General features: G+C 34.5%; 1 protein-coding gene and 1 non-coding gene across 2 annotated transcripts; one reads left to right on the top strand and one right to left on the bottom strand.

The window, feature by feature from the left end:
* Nucleotides 1-7,820: 7,820 nt before the first annotated feature.
* On the top strand, nt 7,821-7,926 carry LOC133306484 (small nucleolar RNA R71). The gene has a single exon (XR_009750906.1). It is a non-coding gene; the product is annotated as a small nucleolar RNA R71 (small nucleolar RNA).
* Nucleotides 7,927-20,598: 12,672 nt separating this feature from the next.
* Nucleotides 20,599-22,062, bottom strand: LOC133306401 (uncharacterized). The gene is made up of 3 exons (XM_061506752.1): nt 21,970-22,062; nt 21,529-21,850; nt 20,599-21,416 (listed from the first exon to the last, which is right to left on the bottom strand). Exons 1-3 carry the CDS (start codon nt 22,060-22,062, stop codon nt 20,599-20,601), a joined length of 1,233 nt encoding a protein of 410 aa, XP_061362736.1.
* Between the last annotated feature and the right edge of the window lie 5,378 nt (nt 22,063-27,440).

The raw sequence follows: 27,440 nt of genomic DNA, 5'->3' as shown, positions 1-27,440 counted from the left end.
GAGCGCTGACGAGGGCAGGGAGTGATCGCCGGTGCAAAGAGGACTTGGAAGAATTCTGGGATGGGTGACCTCCTGGGAAGTTTTTCCAGGAAGTATGCGAGTGAGGATAAAGCACGCTGAAAAGTCCAGTGTTAGTGTGTGGGGATAGTCATTTATTCTTGAAGCAGCCGGGCGTTACATAGTGGCTGCACTTTGGCTTTTTCTTTCTTTTCTCTCTCTCTTTTTTAACAAAACTAACTTTGTGATATATACAAAAAAAAAATTAAATAAATTCTTTTTTCATGATTTGTTTCCTTTCAAACTCAGAGCATTGCTTCTAACTATCCTTTTAGTTGTCCATCATAATTACAAGGTGGGGTATATTGTGGAATGAGAGGATCTGTGGGGGATACAACAGAACAGGCTAAAGGCTCAAAGGGGCTTCCAAAGGATAATGCATTAAGGATGGCTTTTTGGCTCAGAGTGGATACACAAACAACTGCCCTCTTCATATCAAAGCAATACCTATATTTCACCTATTCAACTAAGCATCAAATCAAATTCTGCTTACACTAGTCAAGCAAGACTCACTCATGAGAAAAGATTAAAAACTTGACTGTTTAAGGCTCAAATCCTTCCTGGCGTGGGTGATTGACCATATCAATTGCTTACTGATCAAATTAAACTTTCTGCACTCATCATTTTAAACCCTTTCATCTTATCTTAATATTAAGACATAGCCACCAAATCACTCCAAAACTTCACTCCACACACTGTTCTGACTCACTTTTCTAAAAATAAATAAATAAAAAATCCAAGTTTCTAATTGGGCAATCCAAAAATACTGCTGCATCACTACAAGCTTATTATTTATTTATATATTTCAAAACAGCAAATAAAGACACTACTAACACCATAAATTTTTTTTACTTGCAAACGTAAAAACAACAGTTAACAGTAAAACATTATTTACTCAAAATAGCAAAATGGATAACCAGCAATTTATCAAACCAAGACTCTTAATATTTACACAAGACTCAAATAACAGAAGATAACCAAACAAAAATTGCAATCAGCATTCTCCCCCAAACTCAAGTAGAACAATGTCCTCACTGTTGTCACACTTAGGTGCATACACATGTAAAACAGAAAAAATGACTTTGGTAATCTGAGGTCAGAAGAGGTTCTGGCCTACTCTTCATAATCTGAGTCATCAAACTCAGATTGAGCCAAGTCTTCAGACTCAGAAGGGGTAAGAATTTTGTCTTCTTCATCAGACTCTTCTTTATCTTCAATTATTGGTCTGATCACCGGTGCAGATGCTGCAGCACTTGGCCTCCCTCTCTTTCTTGAAGAAGATGATTTCTCAGCTTGTTTGGCAGGAGGGGCTTTTTAAGCAGCTGATTTAGGCATGTAGTATTGTTGCACCTGTGGGTCAGTGTAAATAGATAGAGGAGGGAAAGTGAAACCATGAGGAAAGGCAGGCATAATAGGAAAATTTGCAAATGTATTTTGAAAAAATTCATTCAATTTTTTATCTCTCTCAGCCATATAGTCATACAACCTCACCTGATTGTAAATTATCCCATAAAACTGCTCATAATATTTTTGAAATAACAGATCAGTCGTGATGTTATGTTCTTTCAACTTTTTCATAATTGAGTAAATATAAGTGAGGTCATTATGAAGCCACCCCAGATGTTCTTAGTTCAGTTTGGGGCTTGGCAACAGTCCTCCTTATGAAAAGGAGAAGAAGGAGGTGTGAATTTAGAAAATGGAGCATAAGAGCCTTCACCTTTCACCTGAAGCTCTATTTTTTTCTTTCTTTTTCCTGCTCATATGCTCATCTTTCAAAACAATTTTGCCTTTCTTTTTAAGGCCAAGGGTGAGATGAGGTTCATGATGCAGAACCTCTTTGACAGTTTCCTTTTTAGGAATTGTAAGAATCCCTTTTTTGAGCTTATTAATACAGGTGAGGTTTATCACCTCCTTAATGCTTATCAATTTATCCGAAGGGTTATCAACCACACCCTTGGATTTGCAAAGTGAAGAAATAAAACTAGGGAACCAAAGCTTCCCTTTTTTGAAAGAGGCACATGTGCCAATTCCTTTGTGTATGAGCAATGCAACATCTACCCTCTTACCCTCTAATAGACACCACAAAAGAATGGCTCTATCCTTGGTGACGAGGTGTACATGGGTGGTTGGCATTAGTCTTGCTCTAATGAAATGATACCACACTTGGGTTTTTTCAACCAAACAATTTTTATTGATGGTATAGGTATCTTTATGGATGTCCCATTGTGTCCCTAGGACAATAATGACCAGCAAGACCTTTTTCAAAACCGAGGGTCATTTTTCTTCTTAAAATCCTGGTATTCATCTTTGGGCTTTGTTGGGAGAGAATAAAATTCTCTCATTGCTTTAGGGCCATAGGAAATCCTAATGCCTTTACAGACAACCTCAATTTGAATTTTGTGAATTACTTCAGCATAAAGTCCCTTATTACAGTAGATTAGCCTCCTGCTGAGGGCGCAAATAAAATTTATCCCAATGCTGGGTTTGCACCATCTCATACACATAGGTGGGATAAGAGGTGTAACCCTCAAATCCCTTATCAGGAATGGGTTCTCTGCTCTTCATAATTTCTTCATACCTCTTGAAGAATGTCTTCAGAAGTAAAGGAGGTAACAAAATGACTCTTTGGATCGTTAGTGGAGTGTTTTACCTTAGGACCAAAGAGTCCCCCACTCCTTAAAATCCTTTTTCTAACCATACTGACTATATATGACTCTAAAATAAACTACAAAAAAATTAAAATACTGAGACAAGAATAACACTAAAAACAGGGGACAGAAAACACCAGGATTGTGGTCTGAAACTCCCCCAAACTCATTTTGAACTCTCTTGTTACAACACCTGACAAGACAATAAAAAAAATAATTTGTTAGAAAATAACCAACTGAATTTTTTTTTAACTTAAAATATCAGAACTCAAACTACATAAACATTAAAAGAAAATCAAAATATTATCAAAGAAAAAAAAACAACAAATAACATATGAAACTAAACATGCTTAATTTAAAGTCTCAAGCTAGACTTTTGTTACTGTGTTTTACATGGCAGCATGGTCACAAAGAGATATGGAAATGTTGGCTCTCTCTATTGGTTCTCCAAAATAATGTTTCAACCTTTGCCCATTTAGAGTGAATTTTCTCCCATCTTTTTCATTGGTAATTTCCACAGCTCCATGAACATGCACTTTAGTGATTTTGAATGGGCCAGACCATCTAGATTTCAATTTTTCAGGGAAGAATTTTAATCTAGAATTGAAAAGTAGAACCTGTTGTCCTACTTCAAACTTCCTTTCTAAAATCTGTCTATCATGCCACCTCTTTATTTTATTTTTCTTTATAGAGCTTGGCATTCTTATATGTATTTAGTCTAAATTCATCCAACTCATTGAGTTGGAGGAGCCTATTTTCTCCTAAAGCAGTGGCATCTAAATTCAGCTGTGTGGTGGCCCAGTAAGCTTTATATTCGAGCTCTAATGGAAGTTGGCAAATTTTGCCAAAAATCAGCTTGTATGGAGAGCATCTTAAAGGTGTCCTATATGCTGTCCTATAGGCCCATAGAGAATCATCTAACTTAAGGGACTAATCCTTCCTTGAAGGATTTACAACTTTCTCTAGGATCCTTTTAACTTCTCTATTTGTAACCTCTACCTGCCCACTGGTTTGTGGATGGTAAGCAGTAGGAACCTTGTGCTTGACTCCATACCTAGCTAGGAGAGCTTCAAATTGTCTGCTAGCAAAATGCTTTCCCCCATCACTTATAATAGCTCTTGGGGTCCCAAATCTTGTAAAAATATTCTTTTTCAGGAATTTAATTACCACTTTGGAGTCATTTGTGGGTAAGGCAGCAGCCTCCACCCATTTGGAAACATAATTTACCGCAACCAATATATATTAGTTTCCGAAAGATGGTAGAAATGGGCCCTTAAAGTTTATGCCCCATACATCAAATAGTTCAACCTCTAAAATAGGTTTTAAGGGCATTTCATGCCTCATGAAAATATTTCCAAGTCTTTGGCATCTATCACACTTGTGAATATAGACATTGGAATCCTTAAACAAAGTTGGCCAATAAAGGCCAGACTGCAGCACTTTTGTTGCTATCCTCATGCCACCAAAGTGACCACCATATGATGAGTCATGACATTGCCTTAAAATCTCCTCTTTTCTTCCTCTAAAATACATCTCCTGATGATCTGGTCAGCATATATCTCAAACATGTAAGGTTCATCCCATAGGTAAAATCTGGTGTCATGTATCTGTTGATAACTTAACTCCTTAGGCAGCACCCCACTAACTAAATAGTTAGCTATGTCAGCATACAGGTTGTGCTAGTGGAAACCAGAAATAGTTGCTCATCAGGGAAGGTTTTTTTTAAAGCTTGCTCAACCACTCTTTCACATTGTTGCCCTTTATTTAGCCTAGACAAGTGATCAGCCACTTGGATTTTTGATCCTTTCCTATCTTTTATTTCCATGTCAAACTCTTGTAGGAGAAGGACCCACCTAATGAGCCTAGGCTTTGAATCTTTCTTTCCTACCAAGTATTTAATGGCTGAATGGTCAGTGTACACAACGACCTTAGTGCCTACCAAATATGACCTGAATTTGTTAAAGACAAACACTACAGCCAACAGTTCCTTTTCAGTTACTGTGTAGTTAAGTTGGGCTCCATTCAAAGTTCTGCTAGCATAATAAATAGAGTGAAAAACTCTATTTTTTCTTTGTCCTAACACAGCCCCCACTTCCCAATCACTTGCATCACACATTAACTCAAAGGGTAGTGACTAGTCAGGGGCTATTATTATTGGAGCAGAAATCAGTTTCTATTTTAGCTCCTCAAAGGATTTAAGACAAGCCTCATCAAACTGAAAAGGAGTGTTGGTTTCAAGTAGGTGACTAAGAGGCTTAGAAATTTTTGAAAAATCCTTTATGAACCTCCTATAAAAACCAGCATGCCCAAGGAAGGATCTAATACCTTTTATACTAACAAGGGGAGGCAACTTTTCAATCTGGTCTATTTTTGCTTTATCAACCTCTAAACCAGCCTTAGAAATCCTATGTCCTAGAACTATGCCTTCCCTCACCATAAAGTGACACTTCTCCTAATTTAAAACCAAATTTGTCTCTTCACACCTTTCTAGCACTTTTCCCACATTTTCTAAACACTTTTCATAAGAATCCCCAAAGACACTGAAGTCATCCATAAAGACTTTCACAAATTGCTCTATCATATCATTGAAAATAGCCATCATGTACCTTTGAAAGGTGGCTGGTGCATTGCATAGCCCAAAAGGCATCCTCCTAAAGGCAAAAATGTCACAGGGACAAGTGAAAATGGTCTTTGGCTGGTCTTCAGGGGCTAAGGCTATTTGATTATAGCCTGAATAGCCATATAGAAAACAGTAAAATTCCCTACCAGCCAATCTATCCAACATCTGATCTATGAAGGAGAGGGAAAAATGATCCTTTCTAGTGGCTTTGTTGAGTTTTCTGTAATCGATAGAGATCCTCCAACCAGTGATAGTTCTAGTGGGTATCAATTCCTTCTTTCCATTTTCTACAACAGCGATCCCACCTTTTTTTGGACACATTGCACTGGGCTGACCCAGTTACTGTCAGAAACAGGGTATATAACACCTGCATCTAGCCACTTAATGATTTCTTTCTTCACTACCTCCTTCATTATTGGGTTAAGTCTTCACTGCTGCTCCCTAAAGCTGCTGTTTAGGTCTGTCAAAAGGATTTTGTGCATGCAATAAGAGGGGCTAATACCTTTAATATCTACCAAAGACCAACCTATAACCCTCTTAAATATTTTTAGAACAGCCAACAACTGTTCTTCCTCTAAAATAGTGAGCAAATTAGACACAATGACTGGCAAAGTGTCTTTTTCTCCTAAGTAAGCATACCTAAGATGATTAGGCAGAGGCTTAAGCTCTAAAATAAGAGGTTCTTCAATTGAAGGTTTGGGAATTTTAAACCCTCTTTTGGTAAGTTCCAGGGACTCAAAGTTCTTGTTTTTCCAATTGGGTATGGACCTAGTGTTCAACCATTTGGACCATTCTTCTACATCTATCCTATTAACCTCCTAGATCTCACACACTTTGGTTTCTAATGGGTCCACCGATTCTGCCTCCATAATCCTTCGCTGGACAGCATGGTCAATTACATCTATCATTGAACATTCCTCTAACTCTCTTGGGCACTTCAAGGCTTTTAAAATGTTATATTTCACTTGCTCCCCATTAACATTCATGGATAAATCTCCCTCCTTAAGATTTATCACAGCCTCACCACTGGCTAAGAAAGCTCTCCCTAAAATTATAGGTACTTCCCTATCCTCCTCATAGTCCAAAATGATGAAGACAACTGGTAGGATAAACTTATCCACCTTGACCAAAACATTTTCTACCTTCCCTTCAGGATATACTAGGGACCTATCTGCTAATTGTAAGGTAACAATTATGGGGTTGGGTTCTCCTACCTTTAGCTTCTTAAAAACACTCATAGGCATCAAATTTATATTGGCACCTAAGTCACATAATGCTCTGCCTATGTAATGGTCTCCTATAATGCAAAGGATTGTAAAACTTCCTGGATCTCCTAATTTGGAAGGTATCTTGCTAAACAAATATTGATTGCTCTCTTGTGTAAGAGCAACAATCTTAGACTCCTCTAACCTCCTTTTCCTAGAATGTATCTCCTTCATAAACTCCACATAATTGAGCATATGCTCTAAAGAATCTACAAATGGAATATTGATGTGAAGTTGTTTTAGGAGGTCAAGAAACTTCCTAAATTGGTTATCCTACTTCTGTTTTTGCAACCTTTAGGGAAAGGGTGGTGGGGGTCTATTATTGAAAACATGTGTCTCAACAGTGGGCTTAGACGCTTGACTTTTTGGAGGTGGATTTTCTTTTGGAATAGTCCTTAAAGAAGGGTCTATTTGGATATGAATTTTTAGTTCAACCAGAATAGGCAAAGGACCATTATTCTCGGCCTCTTAGTGGCTATCGTGGACTATGGGTGGCTGACCAGGTTCTAAATTTCTCTCTTGGTGTGAATCTTTTTCTTTCTGAAGTTTTTCTGCTTATCTTTTCTTTAAGGTTGAAGGTTTAACCACAGCTTTTGGTTGGTTTATAGATCTTCCATTCCTAAGCTCTATCATTTGACATTGTTCATTGTTTCTCCTAGGCTCTTTAGTATTTCTAGGCAAAGTACCAGGGGGTTTGCTATTTAGAGCATTGGCTAAATGGCCTAGCTGCCCATCCAACCCATAGTCTATTGGGGCCCTTGGTTTTGCCTCTAGGAATTGTTGAAAAAATTATTCTGGTTCCTATTGTGGTTTCCTACACAGTAAATAGACTATGGGTTGGATGGGCAGCTATCAAACAAATGGGGCCCACTGCAGAAAACACAAGATTCACTTGAGTTCACATCATTGACTTGAGGCTGGGACAGTTGAACTTGAGGCTGAGCTAATCTTGCTTCAATTGCTTGACCTTGGTTTCTAACTAAGGTGGATAGTGCATCAAACTTAGCTAACAAGGCTGTTACAGAATCTACCTCATGCAAACCAGCCACTCTCCTTGGCTGATTTCTCTCAACAGGCCATTGAGAATAATTCTTAGTCATTTGTTCCAACAACTAATGGGCTTGATTAAATGACCTGGACATAAACATTCCATTAGCATCAGAATATGCTAAAGCTCTATTTTGGGTGCTAAGGCTATTGTACAAAGTTTGTAACAGTGCCCAAGAAGGTAAGCCATGGTTGGGGCATTGCTTTAGGAGAATTTTAAACCTCTCCCATACATCCACTAGAGTCTCACCATCCTTCTGCATGAAGTTAGTGATCTCACCTCTGGTTTGTACTATCTTATTGGATGGGAAAAACTTCATGATGAATTTCTCAGCTAAGGCATGCCAAGTGGTTATGGAATTGGATGGAAGGGAGTTCAACCACTCTTTAGCTTTGTCAGCCGGTGAGTGAGGGAAAAACTATTATCTTAGCACATCATCTGAGATATTTGGATTCCTAAAAGTATTAGCAACTTCAATGAAATTCAGAAGATACTTATGGGGATCTTCCAACAGTAGACCATGGAACTGCTCCATATTTTGGAGCATTGTGAACATAACAAGCTATAATTTGAAAGGTACTCCATTAACAGGTTGTGCAATACTTGGTTCAAGCTCATCCAACACAGGAATGATAAAGTCCATCATGGACCTATCATTGTCATCCATTGGCTAGTTCTCTATCGTCTCAGGTCGTTCCTCTTTCCCATTTCCATTTCCTAAATTTTTCATTTCTCCAAAATTAGGATTTGGAATCTGCCTGTTTGCTCTTTGGATTCTCCTCCTAGTCCTAAAAGTCCTCTCTAGTTCAGGATCAAAAGCTTCTACAAAAGGGTGTGGATATGCACTCATGCACCCTTTTTGAACGAAAAAAAATTAAACCTAACTAGCTTAAACAAACAAGATCTCTATCAGCACTTTCTACAAAAATAAAAATAAATAAAAAACAAACAGAATAGAAAATTTAACACTTGAAATAACAACTAACTCAGGAATACAATAAGCATATCAAAAAATCTATATATATAAAGGAAACCCATTCTTTGGAAACTTTGATGATGTGTCACTCCCTCCTTCAGTCTCACATTTGTATTCACACTACATGTCATTTGAAAACTTTCCTTCTTTAGGAAAAAAGTTGAAATAAACAAATATAAAATAAACTCAAAATTTGGAAATAAATTAAATAGAAAATTATGTGAATAATTTTTGGTGGCAGATAGGGGTGAAACTGGGTCAGGCCGACCCACAGGGGCCTACGGCTCAGCCTATGTCAGGCCAGACCTGACCCAGTATATTTCGTAAAATAGGCCGAGCTTGGATTTTGAAAAAGTTTGTTTAATAAAAAGGTCGTAGGTCCACTTTCACATGGCCTGACCTATAAGCCTACAGACCGACCTATATTGTACTATTTATTTTAAATAAAATAAAATAAAATAAGTATGCCTTGAAGAAAAAAATAAAATATATAAATTTAATCAATTGTAATTATTTATAACTTAATTATATTCGATTATATTTTAATAGAAATCTGAATTTATTTATTATGTAGGAGGAACTAACATCTCAGCATGTTAGATTGTGTATATGAATATATTAAAAGATTTTTGGGAGAGCTTATACTTACTACAAGTACCATGATATGTTTGTTGGATTCATGTAGTTATTTTAATTTACATAGTATGGATTTGTTTGTTGGATATGATGAAATATGTGTTATTTAGTTTGAACATTTTGATTTTGAAAGTGACTTAAATGCAATATGTGTGAGTTTTGTTGTGATTCATGATTCTGTTTGGACGTTGAAATTATGATTTTTGGTTTAGTAACATAATTTAAGTATTTTGTAAAGTTGATTCATGATTCTGCTTGGAAGCAAAAAATTAACAGGCCAACAGGTTAGGCTAGGCCATTAGTTTTTTAATAAACGGGTCAAAACAGGCTAACAGTTAGACTTGTACTAGGCTTGGACCAGACCAAATTAAAATTTTTTGGCGTAGGCTTTGACTTTTCGGGGAAAAGCTTGGCACAACCCAGCCCACTTTCACCCCTAGTGGTAGACAACTCATTTAATATCCCACTGTTTTCTACATTGAAATTTTCAAATTAATAATAACTCAACTCTTTTAAATTTTGAATTTATGTTTAAATTTAAATTTTGAATTTGAATTTTTAACTTTGTAATGGTGGGAAAACTTTTGAAATTTTTTTGATGACAAACAGCTCATTTAATGTCCCGCTACTTTTCTTTTGTTGTATATTATGAGTAAAAAAGATCTCTACTTTTCTTTTATTGTATATTCCACTATTTTTTGCATGGATAATTGTTAGCCCTATCAATGCTGCATAAAAAAAAATTAAAAAAAAATTTTAAAATAAAAAAATTATTTATATTGTAAAATAAATTCGAAATTTGGAAATAAATTAAATGGAAAATTATGTGAACAATTTTTTGTGGCAGACAACTCATTTAATATCTCACTGCTTTCTACATTGGAATTTCTAAATTAATAATAATTCAACTCTTTTAAATTTCGAATTTATGTTTAAATTTAAATTTTAAATTTGAATTTTTAACTTTGTAATGGTGGAAAAACTTTTGGAAAATTTTTGGTGGCAGACAACTCATTTAATGTCCCACTACTTTTCTTTTGTTGTATATTATGAGTAAAAAAGATCTTTACTTTTTTTTTTTTGTATATCCCACTACTTTTTGCATGGGTAATTGTTAGCACTATTAATGTTGCATAAAAAAACAAAAATATTAAAAAATATTGTAAAATAATAATTATTTCATGTATAAATAGAATATGTGTTGCTGGATCTTTTTATTTGGTAATCAGCTGTGCATATATTTTTCTCTTCTTTGTCTGTTTATCTTCTTCATCTTCTCAAGTTGTTCTTCTATTAGATGAACATGTAATATTTTTCGTTTTTTTTGGCAGGTCAGTTGTAGAGCAAAGTTGACGAGATGATTTTGAATTCTATTTTTTTACAACGAAGAGGCTATCCAGATATTCCTACTAAAAAGTGTGAAAAATCATTTTCACGTCCCTAAGTTATTATTCTTTAAAGCCATATCTTTTTGTTTGACATTATGCATTTTTTTTTTCTAACAGATTTTTGCGGCTTATGACATGAAACATCTTCGTGTCCCAAAGATGTATGGCTTGGAGCTTTTCCTTCAGATTCTGAGAGATATTTTGTTCCAAAGTAGTGTCTTTTTCCTCTCTAACTGCTGAATATGAACAATGAAAAGAGATTTAGGTAATGTAAGGGAGCCACTGCTCCAGTGGATATATACCTTTGTATTCCATTTATACAAAAATAATAAACAAAAAATGTTTATTGTTTTTAAACTTTTAATTACTGTAGAAGTATGCATTATTGTTTTAATTTTTTGGTTAAATTTCAAATAACCTATTTTAATTTTGACTTCAAAAAATAATTTTGTGTGATTCTAACTAATGCTGATAATTGAATATGTTTGTTTTTAATTCTGAAATTTAATTTTACATTGTGATGAATAAACTCATTATGTTATAAAATATTTGGTATGAATTTCACTTGGTTTGCTGGATTATATATTAGTATTATAAACTAAAAGAAGCGATGAAATTTAAAAAGTTAGTTATAATTATCATTATCATTTTGAATTAGTGATATAATCTATGTATATCAATTAATAAAAAGTGTCTGTAATATTGACATTGATAACTTAAATGTTTATATTCTTTTTTTTTTGGTAAACAATGTTTATATTCTTAATTATAAGATGATATGTTACGTGTATACAACAATAAAAATGTTATTATATTTGTACCCAAAAAAATGTTATTATATTAGCTAAAATTTGTTATTATTTTAAAATTAAGATAATATGATACATATTTATATGTAAAATTAATTTATATTGTTATCCAAAAAAAAAAATTTAATTTATATATATTTATGATATTTATTTTGTAATTTATTTTAATCCTCCGAATACCCAAATATTACCAAAAGAAATAAACAAATAATCGTACGTTGGTTTTGATTATGTGAATTCATGAAAACCTTGATGGTGTCCATGTATAAAGAATTTTAGGTGAGGAATGTATTTTTTGAGTAGATTTAAATTACAGATGTTACATGACTTAGTTGGACACTAATATCCTGAATTTTTCAAAAAATCATAATAATCTTAATAAGGTATTTAATTAATCTAAAATTGAGAATTTCAAGTTCCACCATATCGAGGAACTTCTGATATTCTTCGTCGTTTCTCTGTGATACTTCGCAGCATGACCGCCCCAATTTTGACTATCAATCTCTAGAATGGATCAATTATTAAATTCGTCAGTTTGCATCCACTTTTTACTTTAAGCGCTATGTTCCTTTTCTAGCGTTTTTATAAATGAATTAGAAAGGAATATAATATATGAATTTTAATTATATATAAAATATTTGATTTATAATTAAATTAAAATTTCGCCATTCTTATTTTATAATTCAATTCCTAAATCTGATTTTAATTTTTGTAAATATAAATTTATAAAATCTCAAATATTAAGGACACAAATCCTTGCAAAAAGATAATTATTTATTCTCATTAATCTATGAGAAAAGTATTTCTCGAGTCACTGGAGCTAATTTTATCTCCAATGAGCTCAAAATGACGTCGTTTGGATTATAAAATTAAAAAATTATAATTATAAAGACTTATATAACCCCTCCAATATATTAAAATTACAAAAATACATTGATTTTCGTTCCAAAACGATGTCGTTTTAGGTTCACTGGAGACAACTTATCACCATTGACTGATGAAATCGTTTACCCTTAATCTATATATTAAAAGGGAATGTCATTATTTGGAAGTTTGCTGACGTGTCACTTTCTTCTTCAATTTCAAGTTTGTGTTTACACTAGAAATCATTTAAAATCTTTCCTCATTTAGTAAATTTGCAGAATTCGAAACTTAAACTTCATTAGGTGAGAAATGAGTTCAACATTAATTGTTGGTAGACATCTGTATTAATATCCCACTACTTTTTAAAATTTGAATTTTAAACTTGATATAGGTGGAAAATCTCGAACTTAAAACTTGATATATGTAGAAAAAGAGTTCAATATTTTTCTGTGGCAAACATTTATGTATGTTTCTTACTACTTTATGTATAGAAAATTGTTAAGCCTATTAATAATATTAATTATTCTATCTATTAAGTGAAAAAATATTTAATATTCATAATTTAAACTTTTTAAATTTAAATTTGGAACTTGACATGAGGGAAAAGAGTTCCGCATTTAATATTTATGCAGTAGGAAAAAGATATATATAATAAATTTGAATTTAATATAAAATTTTAGATTAATCAGTAAAATATTTAAAATTATAAAAATACATTTATAGTTGATAAAAATTAATTAAAATTTCAAATTTAAATAAAAAAAATAAGAAAGGACATTATTTATACTTTACAAAAATTAAATTAAAATTTTAACATAAAAAATAATACAGAAAGAGAAAAAATATTTCGTATAAGTATTTTTTCAAAAAAATATTTAACATAAACATTTTAAATATACATATATAATCAATTAAAAAAATATATAAAAATAAAAAACAAAATAGAAAAAAAGTATATCAAAAATATGTATAATTAATATAAAATTTTTATATTTTATATTTAAATAAAAAAATGATGTATGTCATTCTCTAAAAAAAAAATTATTAAAATTTAAGAACGATAAAAATGAAAATTTTAATTTAGTACATAAGAAAAAAAATTAATTCATTTTTTAATGCAAGAGTGTAATTAACACAAATACTTGCAAAAAATAATTACTTAAATAAAATGCTGACAGCTAGAAGTGAAAAACTGGGCTCGGCCGGAGGGCCGGCCCGCCAATATATTTTTATAATTCTATTGAAATTTTATCCTTCTTCTTATATAATTAATTTCCTAAATCTGATTTCAATTTTTGTAAATACAAATTTTTGAAATTCCAAAGACTAATGACACTAATCCTTGCAAAAAAAAAATAATTATTTATATAAAATTCTAGTAGTTAGAGGTGAATACATATTACAATTTACAATTTACAAACCCTCCAAATGACATATTACAATTTACAAATCATAACCTTCAAATAAAACATGATAATCAAGACTAAACTTAGACATAATACATCATGAACAAAATGATAACAACAATCCTAATCATATGCATTGTTCATGACCTAAGTCTAGCCTAGACCCAATGGCCAACAAAATGCAAAACAGGTAGTCCTACGTCCAAATCATCCTACGGGCTTCTTGCCCGCCGCTCCATCACCACTGCTACTTCCTGAAATAAGGTCCCCAAAGCGGGGTGAGATATACGAATATATCTCAGTAACCCAGAGGTTATGGAGAATACTCCGCCCAATGGCTCACTTCGATGCATATAAATAATACAACATAACATCTGAAAACAGGATAAAGCAAGGGATTTAGTGACATAGGGGAGCATAGGGATACAAAATACGACGAAGCTGGATTGGTCAATGCCAAAACCACGCAACGTCCAGCCTATTGGCTCGACATATAAGCCTACGGGTTTCAAACCAAGGCGTGTTCCCAGAACATCAACCAAGGCACCCTCCATCCATATCCACCCGATACTTCCTAGTGTGCTCCTATTCGGTTCACACACCACGACCCCAGGTCAACTGGAACTCCCTCACGGAGACCTATCCAGTGAAAGTCCGTAACGCCCGAAGGAAAACAGTCTACTGGCTAGAGACATGGTACATTCTATGTACCAACACACATACAATATGCATGAACATGTTATCCTATATTATTTACATACACTTCCTACCATTACCCTCAACGGGCATGGTGAAACACGCAAGGGGATCAAACCCCAGTACCAAGAAGTTACCTGTATAATCCTCTCTTACAGCTCTAATGCAATATATTTTCCGAGCTAGTTACACAACAGAAATGCCTACCCAGAGGACATTCTCAATTAATTACCATCCACACAAAACATGAAAGTTTTCAGGTACATATGCAAGGTTCCAAAGGACTTACCTCAATCCCTTTTAGTCCGAGACCAAGGGCAACTCACCGACCTCACGGTTCAAGGTTCAAATCCGCGGAAGGTAACCTGCAACGACCATATACGGATCGTCAGAACACGGTAAACCATCAAATTCACAAAACGTCAATTTTTCCTCCCCCACAAGTGAGGTTCGGCCATACATGTGTTAAAACACAGAATATTTTTCTTTATTTTCTTCCTATTTTTCTTAAGCACTCTAAGGCTACCAAGATGCCATTTTAGGTGTCACTTTTCATTTTACACCATCCTAACATCATTTTTCCCATTTATTTCCTTCTAGGGACAATACACAATCCAATATTTTTCAATTGAATTTCAAAGCATCCAACCATCACACAACCCTTCTAATTACCATTTAACAACACATTATACCAATCATACAATTCCACAACATCAAATTCCTTTTTTCCCCATCTCTGGCCGAAATCTTCCTAGGCTTATACCAAGGGTTATTCCATTCAATTCAACTATGTAATGCATCCTAGCATCTTATCATCAACTCATATATACATCCAACAATTTATTTACACACTCCTAACACAATCCCAAACACAAAGTCATGGCATTTCATCCAAATTTTCCTAAGTTATCATCAATTTTCACCAATAAATTTTATGACATACAAAACTCCAAACCATCATTCTAAGACATATTTATCTAATACACATTTTCCATTTGAGCTCTCTAACAACATCAATCACACAAAATCCTTTAGGGTTCATGAAATTGCATCAACAAATCCAACCAATAAAATGTGATAAAACTTACGCAAAAGGTTGGTCTAGAGCTCCTCCACATCATACTAAACCATTGGAGCATTAAACAATTCTATGAGTGTAAATCTTCACACTTAGGTCGCGGGATCAGGGGAGGGATTTCTCAAAATCTATTGGGTTTCAAGGCCTAAGACTACCACCAATGTGTTTGGAAGGTGATTTCCAATAAGTTTCATAACAAATTTCACTTGATATGATGATGATTTGATAAAGTTAGAAGGGAAAGAAAATTGAAATGCAAATGGCCAAGGGGAGGGGGGTGTGGCGCGAGTTTGGAGAGAGAAAAGGAGAGGAAGGTGATGATGAGTAGTCCATGGACATGTGGCTTAAGTGATTTTAAGTGAGGTGGGCCTCACCGCCACCTCACGTGATTTTAAAATAATTCAAAACTCTCTCTGATTCCACTAAACGTCCATAATTTCATAACCTATTTAGAAACTCTATTTTCTAACATTAACCATTGTCCTTTAATTACCCTTGATCAGATGAATCCAGAGTTTTCCGGTCGTTCGGAGAAAATGCAGTTCTGAGCTGTTACGCGCGCCGTAGGTACGCTTCCCCAAACTTACTAATTTCTGTCAATTTCCATCAGAAATCATATTTCCTAGTCCTATATACCATTTATAACTTGTATTCAAAACTTAAATCTCAAAATTCAATCGGCACGCTTTACGGTGCAATTGTACCGCGATATTTTTACCCGGTAAAAATAATGTTCACAGAATTTTCTGAAACTTGCCTAACTACTCAATTTTTCGTTCTGAATCCATTTCCAGGGTTATTTTTATCATTTGAGACCTCCTACTCAATTTTATCTTCCTAGGGTTGCTTTTTTGGCTAATTACCTTTTACCCTTTCTTTTTGTTTTAACCTAATTTCTAGGATTTTCACTAATCCTTCCCTTTAATCCTCATTTAATATATTACTATATAATTTAGAAATGCGAGGTATTATATTCACCCATCCTTTTTGAAATTTTGTTCGCAAAATTAAATCATACCTGTCTGCTAACTCAGGATACAGCCAGAGAATCTCATACTCCCGCTCCCAAGTAGCCTCCTCAGGTGTACGTTCTTCCCATTGAATCTTTTGCATTGGAATATTTTTTTCTTCTCAGCCTCTTCTCACTGCGGTCAAGGACATCAACAGGACCTACAGGAGTCTTTAAATTCTCCCGAATCTCAATATCGTCCGGTATCGCCACATGTGATTCATCCAGAATATAATGCCGCAGCTGCGATACATGGAAAACATCGTGCAAATTCGACAACTGTGAGGGAAAGGCAAGCTGATAGGCCACTAATCCCACTCTTTTCATTATCTGATACGGCCCAATAAAATGAGGACTCAGCTTCCTCACGCCCAATGCACGGCCAACACCCGTAACTGGAGATAACCGCACAAATACATGATCACCTTCTTCAAATTTCAGCAGTCTGTGTCTATTATCATAGTAAATTTTCTGCCGATTCTGTGCCAGTTTAAGTTTTTCTCTGATCATTTCAATCTGTGCTGTAGTTTCTTGCACAAAATTTGGCCCAAATCTCTCTTTATCACCTACCTCAGTCCAACAAGTAGGAGTACGACATCTTCATCCATACAATGCCTCATACAGACTGGAATGAAAACTATTATTATAAGAAAATTCCACAAGTGATAAGTACCTGTCCCAAGCATTACCCTGCTCTAGTGTGCAAGCTCTCAGCATATCCTCAACTATCTGTACGGTCCTCTCAGTCTGACCATCAGTCTGCAGGTGATACGCAGTGCTCAGCCTGAGCTGAGTGCCAAAAGCCTGTTGTAAGGCTCCCCAAAAGCGAGAAGTAAATTTCGGGTCCTGATCACTAACAATGCTAACCGGTATCCGTGGAGCCTTACAATCTCATTTACATACAATTTTGCTAATTTCTCCGTAGAGAAATCTACTCGCATTGGCAAAAAATGTGCAGACTTTGTAAGCCTGTCCACTATAACCCAAATGGAATCGTAACAAGCCTGAGTCCTAGGCAAACCAACAACGGAATCCATAGAGATGCTATCCCATTTCCACTCTGGTATATCCAATGGCTGAAGTAAACCAGCAGGTTTCTGATGTTCTATTTTTACTTTCTGACAAATTAAGCACCTTGATACATACTCAACAACATCTTTTTTCATCCCAGGCCACCAGAATTTCTCTTTCAAATCTTGATACATTTTTGTGGCACCTGGGTGTATCGCATACTAACCCTTATGGGCCTCAACCATTACCTCCTCTGCTAACTCTTTGGGCACAACAATTCTGCCCTGATACATTAATAATCCCTGTTCATTCAAAGATATTCCAATGATAAACATGAGCTGGAAGCATATGATTTTGCATCTGGTAGCAGGGAATGGCAGAGATGACACTCTTGGCCAAAGTAATTCTGCCTGCCATAGATAAACATTTGGTTTTCCATCCTTGAAGTCTACTTTGCACTCTAAAAATCACATCAGCATAGTGATCTTTCTTAATTCTCCCATGCCTTATCAGAACTCCCAAGTATCGACTAAGGTTACTAACCTTTTTAAAACCACTGACAATAGATATGGCATCCACTGTCTCTTGAGGAGTATTTTTAGAGAAAAAAATACAAGATTTCTCTATACTCACGCACTGTCCTGACATACTAGAGAATTTCTTTAAACCGTTGATAATACTATTTAAATGGCTAATAGAAGACTCAGCAAATAATATGATGTCATCCGCAAACATTAAATGGGATATAAGTGGTCCAGATTTACCAGCTTTAATAGGGAGCCAAATCTTCATCTCCACTTCATCCATGATTAGGTGAGTGAGATTCTACACACAAAGAACAAAAAGATAAGGGGATAAGGGGTCCCCTTGTCTTATTCCCCTTTGAGACTGAAATCCAGGAGTTCTGGCCCCTTTCCACAGCACCTCAACAAAAGGGCTTGTAACACATCCCATCATAGCATCAATCATAGTTGCTGGCAGTTTCAGCTCTTCCAGGACTGATCTTATGAACCTCCAGTTGAGTTTGTCATAAGCTTTTTCTAAATCAATTTTGATTGAGAAAAAACTTTTCTTGCCCTTCATCCTATGCATTGAGTGAATAAGCTCCTGAGCAATTATTATGTTGTCCTGTATGTGTTTCTTTGGGACAAAGCTGGTCTGGTTTGGAGATATAATATTCCCCAAGAGAGGTTTAATTTTGTTGGCTAGAATCTTGCTAAGCCCCTTATACAAAGAGTTGCACAGTGCTATTGGCCTGAATTGCCTCATCAAACATGGTCTGTCAGTTTTAGGAATTAGAGAATCAGAGTCTTGTTAATTTCTTTAATCTGATCCGGATGCTGAAGACAGTGCTGCATACTAATGAAGATTTGAGCTTTGAGTAAATCCCAATTCCCTTGATAGAATAAGGCTGGAAGCCCATCTGGTCTGGGGGCTTTTAGGGGAGGCATTTGAAAAAATGCATTCTTGACTTCCTCAAAAGATATATTCAGAGACAACATAGTAAGATGGTCCTCCTTTATTGCTGGCCAGTTGTTTCTAGTTTGACTCCATACAGGATCTGCAACATCTTCCTTAAACAGGTTTAGGAAATATCCTCTAGCAAGTGAAACTAATTCCCCTTCTCCAGTCACCCAGACACCCTTCTCATTCTGGAGAATAAGAATTTTATTTTTTTCTTGCGAATCAGAGTGCTAGTATGATAGAAACGAGTGTTTCTGTCTCCATCTCTAATCCAAATTTGGTCCTCTTGGTCTAGTATTTCTGATAGCTCCTTCCTCAACTTAGTTTCCAACTCTTCAAATTGGTCACTGTTTTTAAAACTTAGTTGTCTTTGAATGCCTTCCATACGAGCTATTACTCTATTTTTCATGTGAAAAGTAAAACCAAAGGTATTCTTGTTCCACTCATTTAAGAAAGGGATGAAGGTCTCCACACTTTCCAGTAAGCTAGTTGAAGGATTCCAATTAGATTTTAGGAACTGGCTAAATCTAGGATCATTTTGCCAAGTTGCCAAAAACCTAAAAGGTCTTTCCCTCCAAACAGTATCCTCTTTCTCCATTCTAATAAGGATTGAGCTATGATCCGAGAAAAGCCTAGGAAGGACTAAGACATCAGCCTCCTCAAAACTTGCTCTCCATTCTTCATTAGCAACAGCTCTGTCAAGTCTTTTATATACTCTGTCTAGATGGAGGAATTTAGGTCCTTTCCATGTGAACCTATTGCCCCCACCCGCCAAATCCATATCCCCACAAGAATCCAGAACATTGTTGAACCTATTACATCGATTAACATCCACAGGCCCTCCTCCTCTTTTTTCTAAAGCAGAGTCTATTTCATTAAAGTCACCAGATAACATCCAGGGACCATTCATAGTTCTACCAATTTGCTTCAAATCTTCCCAAAGCTTCCTGCATTTATCTTCCTGAGGATTTGCATATACTGCTGTCCAAAAGAAGCTTGTCTTATCAGGAAACTCTACCTAGCTATGAATAAATTAATCATGCTTCTCAAGAAGAGAAATCTTCACATCAATGGGATTCCATACTATCCAGATCCCTCCAGCAAAACCTTTCGCATCAACAATTATGTAATTGGAGAATCCCAAGCTACGGATAATGCTAATAGCTTTATTACCACTTACTCTAGGATCCAAGATAGCAGCCACACCAACATTGTGTTTTTTTCGAAATCTGTTAAAGGTACTCTTAAATTATTTTTTTGTAGGACCTCTACAGTTCCAAGTTAGGACATTCATTGAGAATTTTGGGGGTGTTGCAAGATTCCAAAGTTCTTGCTACTTAGCTCTTGGCTTTCCACAAATGATTCCTGAAAACCAGCCTCACCCTCACCACTAACAGATTCACTAACAATCATAGTAGTATTCAGGTTTGTACATGAAGATAATTCAAACTCTATACCTGACTGAGCTTCAACCATCTTTAATGCTTCTCCGATATCTTGATCAGGGGGATCCGGGTCTTTCATAGCCTTATCATCATTCAACTTATCAGTAGAATGATTAATTTTAATTTGATCAGTGTTGCCATCTCCAGAAGAAGCTTCTACTGCCATTATTAAATCCCCCTATAGTTTACCTTTTTGCTGCTCAAGAGGAGGCTGAGACAGATTCAAATTAGGCCTTTGCAGAAAATATCTGTTGCTTACATCAAACTTTGTCGGGGCCACATGAATGACTCCCTTTCCTTTAGCATTAAGAGCCTTAGCAGACACTTTCTTTGATATTGGCATAGAAGATTTCAAACCTGAAGCTTTCTTTGCAGTATTAAAAGCCACTGCTATGAACTCTATCCCCCTAGCAGGGGACTGGCTGTTGTTCTTCATCGAATCATTCTCCTTATTCACCTTGGTATTAGAGGTACCAGCACCAGAGTTTTTTTCAGGGCTATTTTTCGGAATAACTTTCTCATTTTTCAAACCTATCTTTGGGCCAACCAAACTCTTCCTGTTAGATATATCCTCTCCAAATGATCTGTTGTTTCTCATATCCGATTTCTGGAAATTTTGGGGACCTTTCTTTCTTCTTTGAACCACCATCCAAGATCCTACCCCTTGAGGTCCAACATTCACCACAGGCTGTTCCTGCCCCTCTTCAGCTCTGGTTGTCGTGGTTGTCTTAACAAAATCACGACAAGAATCCGAATTATGACTATATCTTCCACACTTGAGACAAATTAAAAATAGCCCCTCATATTCAACTTTCTTTCTGCACCCATCAAGAATATATTCTCCTCTCAACGGCTTTGAAAGATCAATCTCTATGCAAACTCTCGCAAAATGAGCCTTGTCCCCAATAGAAGTGGTTTTATCCACTTTTAGAACTTTTCCTATCACTGTTCCCAAATGATTAAGAAACAGAAGTTCACTATATTCTTGAGGAATACCTGGTAAACGGATCCAGGCTGCTACCTTGTGAATATTAGCTTTTTCCGGATCGAAAGCATGGCTCCCATTTCCTAGTTGCAAGGTAATGGCCTAGAATGACCCATGGACCACCCATAATGGCTAGGTTAAGGTCTTCCAAGCTACTGAACCTCACTGAGAAAAAATCATTCCCCAGATCCGCCACTGTTATGCTTCCAGCCTTAGCCCACATAGACTCAAGTCTTTTCTTCATGAATCCGACCCCAATCTTCTTCCCCAAAAGCTTTACAATCAGAGCATTCTTCCATCGCTGACGCATCCTTGCTCGAGCTTCTTTGTTGCTCCTTATTTCCACTGATCCGTCCTCCCTTATTATTGTTTGAAATCCCCATTCTGTGATCTCTCCCAAACTTGGGTCCAGAGGTTCCAGATCTGGTTCTTCCTCTTCATGTATCTAGGGTATGGCATCTCCAGAAACACCATTATTTACCCCCGTTACTTCTGCAAATGATCTCTGTTTTCGATCCCCTGAGTTCCAGCTTGATACTCTTTCAAAACTTCTCGCACCCTTACTTCTGTTGGAATTTCTTCTCCATTCTTCGTTCGCTTAGTGCTTCTTCTAGACATGGACAATAGTTCATTATTGTTAACTATCGTATCCCCCATTGAAAACCTCGATGAAAAATTGGTTGAAAGAACCCTAGCAGAGAGAAAATTTTCGCGCGCATGAAAATACGCGCCTAACCCATCTTTTTCTAATGGGTCAATTGTTAAATTGGTCAGTTTGCATCCACTTTTTACTTTAAGCGCTATGTTCCTTTTCTAGCGTTTTTATAAATGCATTAGAAAGGAATATAATATATGAATTTTAATTATTATATAAAATATTTGATTTATAATTAAATTAAAATTCCACCATTCTTAATTTATAATTAAATTCCTAAATCTGATTTTAATTTTTGTAAATATAAATTTATAAAATCTCAAATATTAAGGACACAAATCCTTGCAAAAAGATAATTGTTTATACTCATTAATCTATGTGAAAAGAATTTCTCCAGTCACTCGAGATAATTTTATCTCCAGCGAGCTCAAAATGATGTCGTTTGGATTATAAAATTAAAAATTATAATGATAAAGACTTATATAACCCCTCCAATATATTAAAATTACAAAAATACATTGATTTTCGTCCAAAAACGATGCGTTTTGGGTTCACTGGAGATAACTTATCTCCATTGACTGGTGGAATCATTTACCCTTAATCTATATATTAAAATAGAATGTCATTATTTGGAAGTTTGCTGACGTGTCACTTTCTCCTTCAATTTCATGTTTGTGTTTACACTATAAATCATTTAAAATCTTTCCTCCTTTAGTAAATTTGCACAATTCGAAACTTAAACTTGATTAGGTGGGAAATGAGTTCAGCATTAATTGTTGGCAGACATCTGTATTAATATCCCACAACTTTTTTAAAATTTGAATTTTAAACTTGATATAGGTGGGAAATCACGAATTTAAAACTTGATATATGTAGAAAAAGAGTTCAATATTTTTCCGTGGCAAACATTTATGTATGTTTCTTACTACTTATTGTATAAAAAATTGTTAAGCCTATTAGTATTAATTATTATATCTATTGAGTGAATAAATATTTAATATTCATAATTTAAACTTTTTAAATTTGAATTTTGAACTAGACATGAGGGAAAAGAGTTACGCATTTAATATTTATGCAGTAGGAAAAAGATATATATAATAAATTTAAATTTAATATAAAATTTTAGATTAATTAGTAAAATATTAAAAATTATAAAAATACATTTATATTTGATAAAAATTAATTAAAATTTCAAATTTAAATTAAAAAATAAGAAATGACATTATTTATACTTTACAAAAAATAAATTAAAATTTTAACATAAAAAATAATACAGAAAGAGAAAAAATATTTCGTATAAGTATTTTTTCAAAAAATATTTAACATAAACATTTTAAATATACATATATAATCAATTCAAAAAATATATAAAAATCATAAAATAAAATAGAAAAATTATAGTTAATATAAAATTTTTATATTTTATATTTAAGTAAAAAATGATGTATGTCATTCTCTGAAAAAACAAATTATTAAAATTTTAGAACGATAAAAAGGAAAATTTTAATTTAGTACATAAGAAAAAAATTAAACTTTCATTTTTTTAATGCAAGAGTGTAATTAACACAAATACTTGTAAAAAATAATTACTTAAATAAAATGCTGATAGCTAGAGGTGAAAAACTGGGCTTGACCGGGAGGGCCGGCCCGTCAATATATTTTTATAATTCTATTAAAATTTTATCCTTCTTCTTTTATAATTAATTTCCTGAATCTGATTTCAATTTTTGTAAATACAAATTTGTGAAATTCCAAAGACTAATGACACTAATCCTTGCAAAAAAATAACTATTATATAAAATGCTAGCAGTTAGAGGTGAAAAATTAGGCACGGCTCAGAGGGCCGGCCTGCCCTGCCCTCCCACACGTTTTTATAATTAAATTAAAATTCCACATTTCTTCTTTTATTATTAAATTCCTAAATCAGATTTCAATTTTTGTAAATACAAATTTATAAAATTCCAAATACTAACGACACAAATCCTTGCAAAAAAATAATTTTTTATTATTAATTTGTAAATCTAATTGTAATAAATGAAAGTTCATCTATGAGATAAAATAAAAAAACCTAGACGCAACTATAAGAGTCTTTTTGTGTGGATAAATATAAAAATCTATTACATGCTAATAGTTAGAGGTGGCAAACTGGGCTCGGCCCGGAGGGCCGACCCACCAACATATTTTTATAATTAAATCAAAATTTCATCCTTCTTCTTTTATAATTAAATTCCTAAATCTGATTTTGATTTTTGTAAATATAAATTTGTAAAATCTTAAATAAAAACAAAACAAATCCTTGCAAAAAATAATTATTTGTTAATATTTTTTAAATCTTATTGTAATAAACAAAAGTTCATCTCTGATATAAAATATAAAAACCTAAATGTGACTATAAGAACCTTTTTTTGTGGATAAATATAAAAATTTATTGCATGCTAATAGTTAGAAGTGACAAACTGGGCTCGGTCCAGAGGGTCGGCCCACCATCATATTTTTATAATTAAATTAAAATTTCATCCTTCTTCTTTTATAATTAAATTCCTAAATCTGATTTTAATTTTTGTAAATACAAATTTGTAAAATTCAAAATACTAATGACACAAATCCTTGCAAAAAAATTAATTTTTTACATAAAATACTGATAGTTAAAGGTTGCAAACTGGGCTTGGCGAAGAGGGTCTGCCCGCCCTGCCTGCCAACCCATTTTTATAATTAAATTAAAATTTTATCCTTCTTCTTTTATAATTAAAATTTTCAAATACAAACGTCTCAAATCCTTGAAAAAATTAATTATTTATTATTATTTTTTAAATCTGATTGTAATAAACGAAAGTCCATCTCTGAGATAAAATATAAAAATGTAAATGTGACTATAAGAACATTTTTGTGTGGAAAAATATAAAAACCTATTGCATGCTGATAGTTAGATGAGGCTAACTGGGCTCGGCCCGGAGGGCTGGCCCACCAACACATTTTTGTAATTAAATTAAAATTTTATTCTTCTTCTTTTATAATTAAATTCCTAAATTTGATTTTAATTTTTGTAAATACAAATTTTTAAAATTCCAAATACTAACGACACAAATCCTTGTAAAAAGATAATTATTTATTATTATTTATAAATCTGATTGTAATAAATAAATGTCCATCTCTGAAATAAAATTTAAAAACTTAGATGGAAATATAAGAACTTTTTTGTGTGGATAAATATAAAAATTTATTACATGCTAGTATATAATGCTGACTATTAGAGGTTGCAAACTGGAGTCGGTCCGGAGGACTGGCTCGCCAATATTTTTTTATAATTAAATTACAAAATTTTTCGTATTCTTTTATATTAAACATAATAACTCAAAAATTTGCCAAGTCTATATGTACAAAAATTTGGAGTTAGGTAGCTAACAATATTGATTTAAATATAATACAGAGATATATTTTTATGATTTGCATTAACTTTTACGAGACATGTAACAGCCCGTTGTACACCGGTATTGTTAACATTAATTATAATATTAAGCCCAGTTACATTCACAAAATTTCTTTTATAAAATGCGAGCAAACTTTTTCTCTTTTATTACGCGAGCATTTAAAACAATAATAACGAGTAACAAATAAAGGCTGTGACCGTAACTTTAAACGCTTCGCGGAATAATTATTTAAACTACTTTTCTATCGTTTTGTTACATCTCTCAAGTCTCATTCTATCCATGTTTCATACTAAATGCCTCTCAAGTCCTCAATTCCTAATTATGTTATAGATTTATTCGTTAGCTTCGCCTGGGTTCAAATCGCGCTCAATTTGGAGCACCGTAGCCCAAGATATGAATTTTCTAAGAAAAAGGATGCTGATTGCACAGGACCCCGCGCTGACAGCGCCAGATCCCGCGCCAGAGGCAGTGAGGATGGCGCTCATAGCGCCAGATTGGCGCCCATAGCGCCAAAATCACTGCCTCCTACTGATGGGTGGCGCTAATAGTGTCAACCTGGCGCCAAGAGCGCCACAGTTCTGAAGGAAGGCACAAAACAGGGAAGATTCAACCTATCTTGGTATTTTATCCATAACTTGAGTTATACTAATCGTATGGACACAAAATTGGTCTTGTTGGAAAGGTAAAAGAAAGATCTATAACTTCCATGAAGGCCAAGGGGTCCAGTTATATCATATAGGGGTGAAAATTGGGCATCACTCTATTTATGTTTTAGAAATTTTGCCAGAGTCTCCTTTGTTTTTCCAATAAATCCCAAATTATGAAAAGTGTTCTCTAACCTCAATTTGTACCTAATAATCATTGGATGGCATACAAGGACCAGCAATGCCTTGGTGCTCTTACAACCCATCACAGTTTAGATCCTATTTCATCAATATGCTCAGTTCATGCTTACTTTCTCAAGTTAATCAATTTCAATCACAATATTCATTTGCATGCTTCTTGCCACATAAAACATAAATCAATCCTAGAATAGGCCTATTGCCCTTTCATCATATTACATACTTTCATATTACATCACGTCTTCATGTACAATTTACAAACCCTCCAAATGACATATTACAATTTACAAATCATAACCTTCAAATAAAACATGACAATCAAGACTAAACTTAGACAAAATACATCATGAAAAAAATGATAACAACAATCCTAATCATATGCATTGTTCATGACCTAAGTCTAGCCTAGACCCAATGGCCAACAAAATGCAAAATAGGTAGTCCTACCTCGAAATCATCCTACGGGCTTCTTGCCCGCCGCTCCATCACCACTGCTACTTCCTGAAATAAGGTCCCAAAAGCGGGGTGAGATATACGAATATATCTCAGTAACCCAGAGGTTCTGGAGAATATTCCGCCCAATGGCTCACTTTGATGCATATAAATAATACAACATAACATCTGAAAACAGGATAAAACAAGGGATTTAGTGAAATAGGGGAGCATAGGGATACAAAATACGATGAAGCTGGATTGGTTAATGCCAAAACCACGCAACGTCCAGCCTATTGGCTCGGCATATAAGCCTACGGGTTTCAAACCAAGGCGTGTTCCCAGAACATCAACCAAGGCACCCTCCATCCATATCCACCCGAGACTTCCTAGTGTGCTCCTATCCGGATCACACACCACGACCCCAGGTCAACTGGAACTCCCTCACGGAGACCTATCCAGTGGAAGTCCGTAACGCCCGAAGGCAAACAGTCTACTGGCCAGAGACACGGTACATTCTATGTACCAACACACATACAATATGCATGAACATGTTATCCTATATTATTTACATACACTTCCTACCTTTACCCTCAACGGGAATGGTGGAACACACAAGGGGATCAAGCCCCAGTACCAAGAGGTTACCTGTATAATCCTCTCCTGCAGCTCCAATGC

The sequence above is a fragment of the Gastrolobium bilobum genome, unplaced genomic scaffold, assembly GCF_033153095.1.
Source record: "Gastrolobium bilobum isolate Gb01-03AN ecotype WA unplaced genomic scaffold, APGP_CSIRO_Gbil_v1 utg26390, whole genome shotgun sequence".
Lineage (NCBI taxonomy): Eukaryota > Viridiplantae > Streptophyta > Magnoliopsida > Fabales > Fabaceae > Gastrolobium > Gastrolobium bilobum.
This window is presented reverse-complemented; position numbering and strand designations above follow the sequence as displayed.